This window comes from Alexandromys fortis, unplaced genomic scaffold (assembly GCF_014885135.2).
Source record: "Alexandromys fortis isolate MF-2015 unplaced genomic scaffold, M_Fortis_MF-2015_v1.1 scaffold_80, whole genome shotgun sequence".
NCBI lineage: Eukaryota > Metazoa > Chordata > Mammalia > Rodentia > Cricetidae > Alexandromys > Alexandromys fortis.
Window position 1 is genome coordinate 6,296,701 of NW_026068174.1, and position 15,730 is coordinate 6,312,430.

At 43.7% G+C, this 15,730-nt stretch overlaps 2 protein-coding genes across 5 annotated transcripts in view; one reads left to right on the forward strand and one right to left on the reverse strand.

The window, feature by feature from the left end:
- Positions 1-7,422, reverse strand: part of Tmigd1 (transmembrane and immunoglobulin domain containing 1) — a 164,274-nt gene extending 156,852 nt beyond the window's left edge. The window contains exons 1-2 of one of the 3 annotated variants that reach the window (XM_050128922.1): positions 6,572-7,422; positions 4,965-5,132 (exon numbers count right to left, since the gene is read on the reverse strand). In XM_050128922.1, the coding sequence (XP_049984879.1) occupies positions 4,965-4,999 (35 nt within the window). In that variant the 5' untranslated portion in view covers positions 5,000-5,132; positions 6,572-7,422. The remainder of the gene's footprint in view (positions 1-4,964; positions 5,133-6,571) is intronic. The other 2 variants (XM_050128917.1, XM_050128921.1) reach the window with 2 other exon arrangements.
- Gosr1 (golgi SNAP receptor complex member 1) overlaps positions 6,352-15,730 on the forward strand; it is a 31,919-nt gene continuing 22,540 nt past the window's right edge. Inside the window, exons 1-4 of one of the 2 annotated variants that reach the window (XM_050128924.1) lie at positions 6,352-6,478; positions 8,459-8,579; positions 12,517-12,604; positions 12,852-12,959. In XM_050128924.1, the coding sequence (XP_049984881.1) occupies positions 6,448-6,478; positions 8,459-8,579; positions 12,517-12,604; positions 12,852-12,959 (348 nt within the window). In that variant the 5' untranslated portion in view covers positions 6,352-6,447. The remainder of the gene's footprint in view (positions 6,479-8,458; positions 8,580-12,516; positions 12,605-12,851; positions 12,960-15,730) is intronic. The other variant, XM_050128925.1, reaches the window with a different exon arrangement.

A 15,730-nucleotide genomic window follows, 5' to 3' on the forward strand; every position in this document is an offset into this window, starting at 1 on the left:
GCTACACTCAGTGACAGAGTTCACTTCCTGTGCTTGCAGATCAACATGAAGAACTCTCAGTTCTTTATCTAGCACCATGTCTCCCTGCATGCCACCATGTCCCACCATGATGACAATGGACTAAACCCCTGAACTGTAAGCCACCCCATTAAATGTTTTATAAGATTATGTTGCTGTGGCCATGATTGTCTCTTCATAACAATAGAAACCCTAAGTCGTTTCCCATTCATTCCCCCTGACCAGTCTTCATTTCTCAGGTCCTCTAAGCCAGGTCAGGCCTTTCCTGGGTCCTCAATGGCACAGTCCAGCAGTGTCTCCTCTCTTTGCAAGAACTGTGAGTGTGTTGACAGCAAAGCTCCTGTTGGGGCTGGCACACCTCTGTGCTGCCCAGCTGCCTGCTGTGGGTCTTTGGCACATCCAAAGAAACATGCCGAGAGCTCTCTGGTGGCAAACATTCTGAGTTCTGCATGATCTGGTGCTGGGAGCTTTGATTAGAGATATTTTTCTAAACCTCTTGCACACCCTTAGAATAACTGGCTCTGTACTAAACACCTGCAATGTAATGATGCTACACACACTTAATGGAGGTAATTCTATGTTAGAGGAGTATAAATGCCTGTGTCATATGTAAGTGGGGCAGAGCATCTTATAAAGGAAGTACTGGTGGTGGAATAGCTTTTTGTTTCTCATTTCCGAATTAATGAGGTGTTTTTGGATGTTTTCACCTGAAAAGTGAAAAAGTGTTTTTACCTTTCTACAGGAAGTCTGCTTATACACTCATTCTGAAGCATGAAAAGGAACCTTCTAATCGGCTAAAGAGGGAGAGTTTAGAGGCTTCCCTATCTTCTACTTGATAAATTAGATTAACCTGAGCACTGCTTTCTTGTCAGACATGGTGTCCATACAACCTGGTGTCTATGTGTACACCTGTTTTGTAGCCCCTGCCTTTCGATGCAGACCAAGACTTTAGGAAACCCAGTGTCAATACCCTGTTCTCTCTTCCAAGAAGACACTCAGTTGGGAAGTCATGGCACATTTCTGGGCATTTAAGAAAAGCTGTCTACCTCAAGAAATCTGCAGTTCGGCATGTCCACTAATAGCAGCAAATCTGAGACTAAGATGTTGGCCCAGTCTGTAGGAGCAGATCCTCTAACTCACCAAAAAATACCATGGATTTGGGTTCATTCTTCTTTATTGCATGCCTATGTTGGTGGGATATCTTTGTGTGTATATATGCATGTTTGCGTGTGTGGGGGCATACCTACACATGTGTGTATGCATGTGTGCACTAGAGGTTCCTGTCAAGTCTCTTCCTCACTACACTCCACATTCTCTCACTTGAGCAAAGCTCATAGCCTAGCCAGTCAGCTTGCTTCAGAGATCTCCTATCTCTGCCTCCCTAGTGCTGGGATTACAGGTGAGCAACCACCCTTGCCTGGCATCTATGTGAGTGCTGAGAATCTGAACTCAAGTCCTTACACTTGCACAGCACTTTGTCCACGGGCATTCCCCCCCCCCCCCAGCTCCTGGTTCACTCCTCCATGTCACGTATCTCTAGTCTGAATATGGAAGTTTTCCTCTGGTCTTTGTCTGAGGTCTGAAGTGATAGTGGACTTTAGGCTTGTGCACAGCTGCCGTGGGAAGAAGGGGGCCTCGTCCTGGGAACCTACCCGGGGAGAGCAAGCTCAGAGGCCTAGTAACTAGTGAACATGGGCTCATTTAGAGAAAATGAATTTTTCCTAACATGTTATTACTTTAAAGACTCAAATGTTAAGGTATATTTCTTACCTACAATTTCTGCAATAAGGTCCCCCAGACTTCCCTGAATTGAGATCATCTAGTAGAGTTGGGAAGGAAGTCTGACCCAAACCTTCACTTGAGGGACCCAAAAAGCGCACACCCACCTCACCAGTAAAACCAAAGGCTTGTTTTCTTTCTTAAGCACAGAATGTATTTCTAATAAAACTTTCCACAGAGTGAAATGCATTGTGTTGTGACTTATCAAGGTGAAATGTAAATAAATTTCATTATTTTCCCAGAGAAATATCAGTAGTCCTGTGGGAGGTATCAATTAACCATTATTAAAATGGTGGCAATGAATACATCCAAGACTGTAGATAAGATAAAGAGATGAAATGAACTAGTGCAGAAAATTTAAATCTAACTGGAAAACTTCATTTTTGGACAAGATAGACATGTTTCTATTCTTCTTGCTAGGGACAGTGAAAGCTAAAGACTGTGTACAGAATAATTAGACTTCGGAAGGAAGAAAGACGTCAGAGGCTAGAGACCCTCAGGATCTAAAGAGCAAGATGCACGTGAGTTCCCTGGGGGTGGGTATTTTTGGTTTTATATATCTACATCTCACCATAAATGGCAAAAGGTACAGACAAGAAACCCTCTAAAGCAGGGCGGTGGTGGCACACGCCTTTAATCCCAGCACTCGGGAGGCAGAGGCAGGCGGATCTCTGTGAGTTCGAGACCAGCCTGGTCTACAGAACTAGTTCCAGGACAGGCTCCAAAGCCACAGAGAAACCCTGTTTCAAAAAACAAAAAACAAAAAAAAAAAAAAAACAAAAAAAGAAAAGAAAAAAAAAAGAAACCCTCTAGAGCAGTGGTTCTCAGCCTTCCTAATGCTGCAACCCTCTAGTACAGTCCTTCATGTTATGGTGACCCCCATCCATAAAATTGTTTTGTTGCTACTTCATAACTGTAATTTGCTACTGTTAAGAATTATAAAATAATTATCTGGTATGCAGGATATCTGATATGTGACCCCTAAGAAGGGGTCATTTGGCCACATGGGGAGCAGTAAAAAGGCACTCCCCCAACCTGGAAAACCAGAACTTCAGCTCCTATCTCGAAGGATCAATGCAAGTCCCAGCCTCGCCACCAGTACAGTGTCAGAGACATCTGCTTACACCAAAGATGGGAATAGGATCTGGAGTCTTGTCTTAGCTTCTTTCTCGTTGCCATAGTAAACTGCTCTCAACAAAAGCTACTTAAGGGAGAAAGGGTAATTTTGGCTTACAGTTCCGGGGGGACACAGTCCTTCACGGTGAGGAAGACATGCAGAGGGCAGGGAAGGCATCACAACAGGAGTAGGAGGCTGTCTACCACATGCATTTGTTCTTAGAAAGCAGAGAATGAACAGGAAGTGGGGTTTGAAACCTCAAGGCCCATTTCCTGCAGCAAGACTCCACCTCCTAAAGGGTTCCACAACCTAAATAGCACCACCAGCTGGAGACCAAGTGTTCAAATAAATGACCCTGTGGGGGACATTCCACATTCAAACCATGTACCTATCATACCTAAAATATCCACAATACATTTTTAATTTTTATTTTCTATCTTGTGTGTGTAATACATTTATGTGTGTGTGCATATGCATATGCAGGTAAGCATGCATTTGTGTGCATGTATAGGCCTGAAATGTATGCTCTGTGTCCTCATCAATCACTCATTACCTTATTTTGAGACGGGGTCTTCCACTGCACCTGGAGCTTCACAGATTCCCTTAGGCTGGGGGGGGGGGAGCAATGAGCTCCTGCAATCTGGCCATCTCCCCAGTCTACCACTAGAGTCAGATTCAATCTGCTGTTCCTGGCTTATTTATTTTTAACATGTGTGTATGGATACAGGGGATTTGAACCAATGTCCTCATGTTTGCATGGTAGGCACTTTACCCACTGATCCATCGTCCCCTGCCCTGAGATACTCAAGACACAAACATAGATAGATAGATAGATATCACTCATATGCCAAGACCCCAGGAAATTTTAGCTAATGAAAAAGCACAGCCAATGAACTCCAACATCTAAATGTTGGAATTATCTGACAAGTATTTAAAAACGCCTGAGATGAAAATAATTTGGTGAGCATTTATGAACAAACTTTTTAAAAATAATTTTGCTTGTTTTGTTTTGTTGTTGTTCTTTGAGATAGAGTCTCTCTATATAGCCCTGGCTGTCCTGGAACTCACTATGTAAGCCAGGTAGGTCATCCTCAGACTCACAGAGATCTACTTGCCTTTGCCTCCCAAGCACTGGGATTAAAGGTGAGCCCCAGCACACCCAGCTATAAACAAACTTGTAACAAAGGTTTTTAAACAGAGTCTCAGCAGGAAACAGTTTGCACAAAGAAAAGAACATGAAGAAGTGAGTGCAAGTTTTCAGATCTGAAAAATTCAGTAACTGAAACAAGCTCACCAAAGGGGCTCAGCAGCAACATGGGGAGGCAAAGGAAGGACCCACTTGTTTGTCAATCAGCTTGAAGATAGAACAGTGGCTATTCTCCAACCAGAACAACTCTAAGTTCTGGTTTAAAACTCTGGAAATAGATTTTTTAAAATGAGTACTGAGGGCCCTGGGGAGAGGACTCGGTGTTCTGTGGGAAGAATGACCTGAATAGCCAGGCTGCTCTCAAATGAATGCGCTTTTTAGGTAGGCAGCAAGCAGAAGAAAAAGAAGGAAACAGTCAAACAGGAAGGAGGCAGACACTTATGTGTCATCCAATAGAAAGCCATGGGGAAGCCTGGAGAACAGAAACAGTCATGAGGCCTCTGATCCACATGAGGGCTCCAGGAAGAATGTCTTCTAGTAGGTGAGACTGCAGATGAGCCTGAAAGACCCTACAGACCCCCTCCTCCAAACCCGCAGCAGCCAGCCTGCTCTCGTAAGCCTGCTTGAGAGAGCAGGATGAGATAGGAAGACTGCAAGGCAGGATATCAATAAGATAGGACATCAACAAAGCAGGTTGACTGCAAAACAGGATATCTATAAGATAGGAACAGGATGACTTTTGCTGACACCCATGCTGAGAGAGGAAACCATTCATGCCCCAGCCTCATTCCGATAACCACGCTTTTGCTTCTGTAAACTTGCTTTTTGCTCTTCTCTATAAAAAACCCGCCCTCCAGTTGGCAGGCAAGCAAGTCCTCCGAAAGACTTGCAGCCCGAAGGTACCTGTGTTTGCCCAATAAACCTCTTGCGATTTGCATCCGTATGGTCTCTGGTCTCGGCCTGTTCCTTGGCAGCAGGGAGGTCTCCTCCTGAGAGAAAGTCCTCTTCAAGGGTCTTTCAGAGCCGTCCCCACCACAGCCATCTTGCTGTCGGGAATGATTGGCCTTCCAGCTGTGACGGAGGACACACTGTTTAGACTCAAACACTTTACCTACTTCGGTTCTTATGCACATGGTATTTTTACTCTTTGGGCCGGTTTGCTCTTCTACTTCTCCTTTCTCACAGGGTCAGCCAGCCCGCCCATCCTCAGACAGGAAATCTTGTGAGACACTTAGAGAGACAAGCTCGGGTATGCAGTGTGTGTATGTGTGGGGGTGGGGGTGGCAACCCTATATCCACAGCCAGCTTGTCAATGAACTTAGACAACACATTACAATTTATTAATAAAATGCATATTATATTCAGCCGGTAAAGGGCTTAGCATACAAGCATTAGGATGTGAGTTCAGATCCCTAGCACAAACCTGAAGTTAGGCATAGCTGCTAGGTCTGTAATTCCAACACTGGGAGCAGACCTGGGGCTTGCAGGCCAGCTAATCTAACCAAATCAGCAAAGAGCTTCAAGTTGTGGGCATATTAGGGAAGGCAAGGGAAACAGCACACCCTTGCTGACTAGGAAGGAAAGAGGGCCGAGGCGCTGCTGTAGACATAAGGACAACAGACAGTGGAGAAAGACTGGCGTGCTGGAGAGTGAAGGACGGGCGGGCACAAGTGGAGGTAGGATGAGGAAGAGAGCAGCTAGCTCCGAGAAAGGAAAATGGGAAATGCTGACCGAGATAATCTCTCTCTCTCTCTCTCTCTCTCTCTCTCTCTCTCTCTCTCTCTCCCCCCCTCTCCTTTTCTCTCTCTCTCTCCTCCTCACTCCTTTTTTCCCTCTCTCTCTTTCTTCTTCTTGAGACAGGGTTCCATTTATTCCTAGCCGCGAACTCCCTACGTAGCCGTGGATGACATTAAATTTCGGATCCTCCTCTCCTCACACGAGTACTAGGATTGAAGGCATGTGCCAGCTCGTTCTGTTTATGGAGTGCCGGGGATCGAACCCAGAACATTTAGGCAGGTACCTCACACACTAAGCTACACCCTCCAAGTCCCAAAACATCTTATTTAAGGGGACATGAGGGAAACTGTGTCTCTCCTCTCGGTCACCTGCTGAAAGGAGGAACACGCCTAGACGAACGACTCGCAGACTGAGGCCGCAGAAAGATGGTATGAACACGCAGAACAGAGACTTTCAGGCAAGCTAAACCCAAGTTTTCAACCGTGCCACTTAAAGCTGTAAAACAGCAAACTGTCCACCAGGTGACGGTATCTGCGGAGACTCGCGTATCCCATCAGCCCTGGCGCTCTGGCTGGAAGAAGGCGTGGAGGTGACTCTCTGGCCCGCCACGCCTCTACTCTCCTGTCCCGACTGACGTTGGGCAACAAAGATGGCGGCGGGAACCAGCAATTACTGGGAAGGTGAGGGCAAGGCCTCCGGGTGGGTCCCGCCAGGCGCTGAGGGGATAGAGTGAGGCTGGGTCTTGAGGGAGACAGCAGAGGGAAGAGACAGACCTCAGGAACGGCCATGCTGCGGGATGAGGTTGTCCGAGAGGAGCCCCGGGCCTGGGAACTTGAGGAAGGGGCTGGGGCGGAGAGAACCGGATCTGGGAAGGGGTTGGGCCGAGTGGAGGGAGCCGGGGTGGAAAGGAAGAGGCGCCCGGGGCTCCGGGTGGACCCGTCGGAGGGGTGGTGAGACTCTGCGATGGGACTTTGGGGACGAACTCTTGCGAGAAGACGAGTGCTGAGCCAGAAGCTCCAGACCCCGGAAGACGAGTAGTCGGAGCCTTGGAGTTGCGGCCACTGTCAGAAAACTAGGAGTGAGGGAGGAGCTTGTGAGTCCCGGCCTTGGGGGGCTCCCAGACATTGGCCGTGGAACGTCTCCTCCTGGACCCCTATTGGCAATTTAAGAACGAGACTTCATCGAAGATTGGGTGACAGAATGCTGAAAATAACTACCGTCTGTTCCGGAGTCCGAGATCAGTTTTGTTAAAATGATCAAAGATTCTAATTGATAAATTTGCTTTCCTCCGGCCGAGAGATCATTAGGGTTGTTGTTATTTAATTCCTGAAAATCTACTCTAATCAAGTGAGGTCATATAAAACATTCCTAGACCACGACGAGCCACAAAGATCAGAAATGGCTTCACCTTTTCATTTAACTGTTTGCTGCTTTACTTTTTTTTTAAACCTATTTCCTCTTTGCGAGCAATCAAGCCCCCGCAAAGTATGGCATTGTCACCATCAACCACTTGGTGACTGAATTTTAAGTTCCAGTCTGCCATATTTTCAAAATGCTTTCTACTAGACAAAATGTTTCCTATTAGACAAAAATTAGCGAGCGTTACAGAGAAACATGCCTAGACGTATTTTAAATGCCCTTACCGTAGCTAAGGTTTACCTTTAAATTATGTATAAGTGGCTGCTGGTATCTTTGATAGTCGTTAGGCTATGAATCACTGTGTTGTAATAATTAGAGCAAGCCGTTATTGGCAGTATACCTTGTGCCAGATGCTTTAAGCATGTATGGAAAACCCTGGAGGTTAGAGGTTTAAAAACTGAGAGCTAAAGTTTTTAGATGAACTGAATCGTCAGTTAATCTCAAAGGCAGTAGGGGACCGAGCCGGCATTCGAAGTGGGATTTGGTCTCTGGGTAGATTACTCCAACTTCACTTCCTGCCTTTCATTGCCTCAGTGTTCTTTAGTCCTGAGACATTCTCACCTTATCCCTGCCTGTATTTCAGTCCTGAACACTCAGATATGTCTAGGAGTTTCCCGGTATGGCTCCTTTCAGCCAGCCCGTTTGCTTCTACTTTTAAGACATATGCTTATAAAACACCTGTCACATTTGTATTTTGTCCTATTCATGGTGCATCGTTTTTAGCCTCTATTTTCCCCCAGTGTTTTTGAAGAGCAATTTTTAATTTTTTGTTGATTTGCTCTTTTGTGTGTTTGTTAAGGTATTTTACCTGTACGAAAAGAATCCCAAAGTCCTAACAAAGCTGTGAAATGTAAAAAGAAAATTCTTTCGAAATGAATGCAGACATCTTATCCAGTTAGCTGGTGAATTGATCTGCTGGTCGTAACCATTTTCGTTTCTTCGGGCTTTATATTCTCTTCTTGTTTTCCTTCAAGTTACAACTTTGGGTTATTGCTGTAAAGGTAATCTCAGACATGTCAGGGCATTGGTTGGTGGCAGGTTGTGTGTCTCCCACCACTGCTTCCCTTAGTGCTCCTGTCTGAAGCTTAACTACGGGACTAATTTACTTTCTTGGGTAAGTCCTAAGTTTCAGGGGAAGTAGATCAGAGATCAATACATGATAGTTGGCTTTCTCCAAAATAGTCTTGTGATTTTTAATGTCTGTTGGTGGAAAATAATTTGTTTTTATAATTTCCTTGAAGATCTCAGGAAACAAGCTCGACAGCTGGAAAATGAACTTGACCTGAAACTAGTTTCCTTCAGCAAACTGTGCACGAGTTACAGTCACAGCAGCGCCCGGGATGGAGGACGCGATAGGTATAGGTACTACCGGCTTCTCTTTACCTTCAACTAGATGATGCTTTTAAAGTAAACTGAAATACAGAGCTCTCTGACCTGGTCTGCTGGTGAATTGTTGATGTTTTAATTTCTTTGTTATTGTCTTGGGGGAGGTGTTTTATAAAAATTCTAATTCTTGAAACAAACGATCTTTAGGCGAAGATAGTGATAGCTCAGAAACTTCTAGAGTTTAAAAATGAGTTTATATTAATGATGGTTTTGATGCCAGGCCTGTACACCTGTTATCCCAGCACTTGGAGGCTGAGATAGAAGACACACAATTGCACACTCACTGTGGGCTCCACGACAAATCCAAAGACGTTTCAGTCCACAGAAATGTCTGATTTCCTCACAAAGATTTTGTTTTGCTTTTGTTTACTTTTGTTTTTCAAGACAAGGTTTCTTTGTGTAGTCCTGGCTGTCCTTGAACTTACTCTGTAGACCAAGCTGGCTTCGAACTCACAGACCTGCCTGCCTCTGCCTCCCCAATACTGAGATTAAAGGAGTGTTCCACCACCACCTGGCTGATATTGTTTTCTAATTTCTGAATGGAACTGAGGAGTTACCTAAATGCAAAACATACAAACTGTTTTTCAGGTATTTATTCTTTTAGAATGAATCTAATGCAGGACGCTCCTCTTTCTTAAGGACATGGCCTGCAAAGTTAACAAGGCTGGTGTGTTGATTTTGGGACCTAAAAATGTTAGGAGCATGCCCATGGACTCCAGTGCAAGACATTGCTTTGCACATTCACTCATCAAGTAAGGAGAGTGAGGATTTTTTTTCAATAAATAAATTTTTCTTCAGAAAGCTTTTTCCCAGATTTAAAGCATGAGTTGGTTTTGCTAATGAGTATACAATTTGAAAACTCAAGTCTGTCAGGAAGTACTATTGCAGGGTGCTTTTTCGGTGTCTCTGCTTGGATTCTCTTTAAAAGAAACATTCTGAGTTCAGCTACAGACTGGGAATGATTGTGCGTTTGCCAGAGAACCTGGGGCTGTGAGGACACAGGCTGAGGCTGGAGCTCTATGGCAGGGACGTGCCTGGTGGCTGTGAGGCCCTGCCTGTGACCCCAGCACTGGAAACTAAAGATGACTGTGCATGCTGAGGCTTTGGGTTGAAGCCCAGATGGGAAGCATGCCACATGAATAGTCAGCAATCACCAGAACTTTTCTTTACGAAGCTTGGGTTTTGTTTTGTTTTGTTTGGTGTTATTATTGTTTTGGGGAGTCTTGGGTTATTTTGTTTGTTTTTGCTTTGTTTTTCTATATGTTGAGAATCAGAAGGTCTGTGGATCATCACACATTATCAAGTGAATTAGATTTTTTTTTAAAGATTTATTTATTTATTATGTATACAATATTCTGTCTGTGAGTGTGTGTGCAGGCCAGAACAGACCTCATTACAGATGGCTGTGAGCCACCATGTGGTTGCTGGGAATTGAACTCAGGACCTCTGGAAGAGCAGCCAGTGCTCTTAACTCTGAGCCATCTCTCCAGCCCCCAAGTGAATTAGATTTAACTGAATCCTAATATTGTAGAGAACAAGGTTTTGACCTGGACTTCTATACTGTCCTAAGAATGATGAATATGGGATATCCCATAGTAGAGATTGCCCTGTTACTCATTCATTCAACAAATATTTAAAGAACAGTAAACAGTCAACATTTGCCAGGTGTTAGGCATGTGGCCATAAAAAAGGCAGGGGCAGTTTCCTTCCCTGATGTCTATGGGCCCACTGTTCTTTTAAATGTATGTGGTGGGGGTGGGGGGTATATCAGTGAGAAACAGCTTTTTGGTGGTTGCACATTCTAGGAGAAACCTTCACAACCTTGTCTTAGCTGTGGCACAGTAAAGAAATGATCCCAACCTCCACACCACCCCTTTTATCACTGTGTAGCCCAAGCTGGACTCAACCCTCTCACCTTCCTGTCTTGGCCTCCCAAATGCTGAAATTACAGATGTATGCCGCCATGCCTGACTAAGAACTAGGTATTTTTATGTCATGTTGCAAGGCATTTAAATGGGAATATTTATAGAACAAATAAGGCTTAAGACCTAGTTAAAGGTCTAAAGTAAGAATCCTTATTAAAGCCAGGCATAATCCCAGCACTTAGAGAATAGAGCAGAAAGATCACAAGTTCCAGGCTGGCTTGGCCTATGTATACAAAGCAAGCATCTGTCTTTAAGAGGTAACAGTCTGGGGCTGGAGAGATGCTCAGCAGCTGTGCACTCTTTCTGCTCTTACAGAGTACCCAGGTTTGATGCTCAGCAACTACATGGAATGCTCACAACTGCCTGTAACTGCACGTTCAGGAAATCTGATGCCCTCTTTTGTTCTCTTCTGGCTCCTACATGCACATGATACACATAAACTCACGTAGGCAAACAAACGTACCCATAAATAATGTAAAATAAACAATCTTTTTTAAAATTCTTTTTTTTTTCCATTTTGGTTTTTCAAGACAGGGTTTCTCTGTGTAGCTTTGGATCCTGTCCTGGAACCTGCTCTGTAGACCAGGCTGGCCTCAAATTCACAGAAATTGGCCTGCCTCCACCTTCCAGTGCTGGGATTAAAGGCGTGTGCCGCCATCACTGACTAAAAGGTTCTTATTAGCCATTTTTTGGCTATTTCACTGATTGTTTTTGTTGTGAATGTGAATCGGGAGCAGTGGAGGCTAAGGTTCTCTTTGACGATGAATTGATGATGTAGTCTTTGAGTTGGCACATCCGAATGCTATACAAGGGCAGGAAAGGGTCTTCACTAAGGGTGGAGAATGTAATCTATTTTATTTGTGTGAAGAATAACTTGTCTGTAGTAAGGCGCATATGTGGGCTCCTGATAAAAGGGACTGGTTTTTCAGAGAGGTAAATGAAACTCTCAGGATATGTGATTTTAAAATTGGAGTCTGCCAAACATCTTTCATCTGCAGAAGAGTCAGATTCTGACTGACTGTTGTGATACCAAAAGGCGTTAAAGACGCTCCTGTGAAATAGGCTGAGGTGCATGCATGCTGTGTGGAGGTGTGGAGCCTGTGCGGCAGTGCGCTACCTGGGGCTCTGTGGGCCTGTGTGCTCACTCCTGACTCCTTGATAATTGCTTGTCTAACCGGGTCATTTAAATCTCAAATCTCACTATATTTCTTATTCGGAGTCTCTAGAGGAAGAGAGAATTTTTTTTTTTTTTTTTTATTTTAGAGACAGGGTTTCTCCATAGCTTTTGGTTCCTGTCCTGGAACTAACTCTTGTAGACCAGGCTGGCCTCAAACTCACAGAGATCCGCCTGCCTCTGCCTACCGAGTGCTGGGATTAAAGGTGTGCGCCACCACCGCCCGGCCAGGAAGAGAGAATTTAAAGGCATAAGAAACTATAATTTTGGAGAAAAACTAAAGGTTATTTTTCACAGGCCCCAAATGGGATCTATAATCCATTTTTTTCTTCACTATTTGAAGGAGTTTTTGGCTTCTTTCCCATTATTTGTTATTTCAGATTCAGAATTTTAGTTGCTTAGACTGTTTTCTATCATTTGGGGAATAGTTCGTAGCATTTGAAATGTCTTTATAGTCATTCGTATTTTTAGGACACGTGGGATACTTTTAAAAAGAAAAGTGAATCATAGTTAAATTTTTTAAGATTGCACTTAATTATGTAGAGGGGCTAGAGTGTGCACTGGCAGGGGACAACTTCTAGGAAGAGTCAGGTCTCTCTTACCATGTGGATTCCAGGAATTGAACTCGGAGCATCAGGCTGGCTGCAGGCACCTTTAGCCACAGAGTCATCTTGCTGACCGTAAAAGCATAATCTTAAAAGAAGTAGAAGAAATGTTTCAGGGTTCATTTGACCTCTTGAAGAAAAATTATTGTCTTATTTTAAGGCTGTTTTAAACACTAAGTAATGGATTTTTAAATTAAACTTCTCTTTAGTTCAGACACAACGCCCCTCTTAAATGGATCAAGTCAAGACAGAATGTTTGAGACGATGGCAATTGAAATTGAACAGCTTTTGGCAAGAGTAAGTGCTTTTGGGTAAACAACTAGTTTGCCATTGTTGGATATGTTGTTTATTGTTATTCATTCAAGGTGTGTTCTTCCTCCAACCACTTGCATTTTAGTGGCAGCCATCCAGATTGTAGAAGATGCCATTTGTGGGAAATGCTGACTAAGTCTTACCTTACTGTCAGCTAAGAGGACATTTAGGCATATAATTTACTTGAGTTATTTTTAGTGGTTTTTAAAATATTTTCTCCTTTTCTTCCTAGCTTACCGGGGTAAACGATAAAATGGCAGAATATACCAACAGTGCAGGGGTCCCCTCGTTGAACGCAGCACTGATGCATACGTTGCAGCGACATAGAGACATTCTACAGGTGATGTATTGGGCAAAACATTTATGTTATCAGGGTAACATGGGAGAGGGCTAGTTAACTCTATTTAGAATATCAAAAGTATAACAAAACACAGTAAATGTTTAAAGATTTATTAGGTGGTATTATAATACAGACGTGCAAATTAGAAGGCAAAGTTTTTATTTTTATTTTTTAGTTTTTTTGGTTTTTCAAGGCAGGGTTTCTCCGTTTAATAGCCCTGGCTGTCCTGGAACTCACTCTGTAGATCAAGCTGGCCTTAAACTCACAGAGATCTGCCTGCCTCTGGCTCCCAAGTGTAGGGATTAAAGGTGTGTGTCACCACCACCCGGTGGCAAACTTTTTTATTACTGAGAAAAGTAATCAACCTTTATAACTTAAGAACTCTTTAATAATTTATTTATTTTTATTTTATGTGCATTTGTATTTTGCCTGCGTGTATGTCTGTGAGGGTGCCAGATCCTCTGGATCTGGAGTTAAAGAGAGTTATGAGCTGCTCTGTGGGTGCTGGGAATTGAATCCAGGTCCTCTGGAAGAGCCCCCAGGCTCTTAACCACTGAGCCAATTCTCCAGCCCATTTAGACTCTTTAAAAATTGGTATATACTCAGGAGTCCGAGGCAGTGGGGTAACTCACTTACAGTTCAGTGAGTTCAAGGCCAACCTGGTCTACGTAATGAGTTCCAGGTCAGCCAGGACTGTGGAGTGAGACCATGTCTGAAGGTGGTGGCGGTGGTGGTGTTGGTTGTTGGTGGCGGCAGCAGCAGTGGTCAGAGCCTGGAGAGATGGCTGGTTGGTCAGAGTACTTGGTATGAAAGCAAGAGGATCTGGGTTCACATCCCTAGGACCTGTATACAAACCAGGCATGGCCACGTGTACCTCTAACTACCAACACTGTGGGAGATGGACACAGATGATCCTATGAACTTGCTGGCCGACTCTCGAAGCCAAGACAGGAGAGCAGTAGAAGATACCCACATTCACTTCTGGCTTCTGCATACATGTATATAGGAAACACAAACATGTGCATGCATACACACACACACACACAAAGAAAAATGGGAATCTCTTTTTGAAAGTTTCCTTTCCTGCATTTATTATTTATTTGTGTGTGTGTGCATGTGTGTGTGAGCTCTTGGGGTTGAACTCAGACCATCAAGCTTGGCAGTAGTGCCTTTACCCACTAAGCCATCTTGCTGATCCACAAATAGGAATCTGAGTAAGGTGGCACATAGCTATAATCCCAGCACCTACAAAGCAGAGGCAGGTGGATTGCCACAAGTTGAAAGTCAACCTGATCTGTGTAGTGAGTTCCAGGCTAGTCAGGGCTACATAGTGAGACCCTGTCTTAAGGGGGAGAGGGGAAGAAAACAACAACAAAAAAAAATGGATAGAATTATAATTCAGTGGTAGAATTTGTGATTAGCATGCACAAGGCCCCAAGTTTAGTCTCCAGAAGTGCAAGTGTGCACCTTCGCTGCCTTAAATAGGGTTTCTTTTTGCTGTTTTTGTTTTGTTTTTCAAGACAGGGTTTCTCTGTAGCTTTGGAGCCTGTCCTGGAAACTTTTAGACCAGGCTGGCCTCGAACTCACAGAAATCTGCCTGCCTCTGCCTCCCGAGTGCTAGGATTAAAGGTGTGCGCCACCACCACCCAATTTAGTTAGGGTTTTTATTTGCTGTGAAGAGACACCATGATCACAGCAACTCTTATAAAAGGGAAAAATATTTAATTGGGGTGACACACTTAGGGTTCAGAGATTTAGTCCATTATCATCATGGTGGGACAGGATGGCACGCAGGCAAACATGGTGCAGGAGAGAGATAGTTTTGAGTTGTGCATCTTGCAGAGGCAACAGGAAGTGGTCTGTCTCACTGGGCATGGCTTACACATATATGAGACCTCATAGCCAGCCTCTACAGTGACACTTCCTCCAACAAGACCATACCTATTCCAACAAGGCTATACCTTCTAATAGTGCCGCTCGCTTTTTTTCAGACTACCACACATGCATTTACAAACACACATAAAGAAGGACTAAAAATAATTTGCCTGATGCAAAAATATGAATGTCAGGTTGAAAACTAGGATTATGACCAATGATAAAACACTGAAAGCATTCTTACTAAAGAAAAGGGGACCCCAAAGTCACAGAGAAACCCTGTCTCAAAAAAAAAAAAACAAAAAAAGGAGGGGGGGAGCTGGGGATACAACTTAGATGGCAAAATGCTTGCCTGTTATATACAAATCCCTGAGTTCAGTTCCCAACTCTACATAGAACTAGATGTGCTGGTACAGGGCTATAGTGCCGGCACTTAGAAGGAAGAGCAAGAGAGTCAGAAGGTAGAGGCTGAAGTAGACTAAATTCGATCCTGACTCAAAAAAAGAAAGAAAGAAGAAAGGAAGAAAAGGGTACTTATAACTACCATAAATGTCTGACTTGCTTTGGAGTTTGTTTGTACAGTTAGTAAAAACCCGAGAGATCAATATTTGAAAGGAAGAGGCAAAATTCGTAATATGTAGCATGATAAGATCATATATGTCTGATACACCAAGAAAGTTAGAAACAAATTCAGTAAAGATGATATATATATATATATCAAGCCATTATCCTCTATATAAATAATGACCTATTAGAAAATATAATGAAAGGGGCTTGGGAGCCAGGAACAGCACAGTAATAGTATGAGGCCCTTATTCAGTCGTGAGCCCCAGAAAATGAAAACTAACTATCTCTCTCTCTGTCTCTCTCTGTCTCTCTCTCTCTCTCTCTCTCTC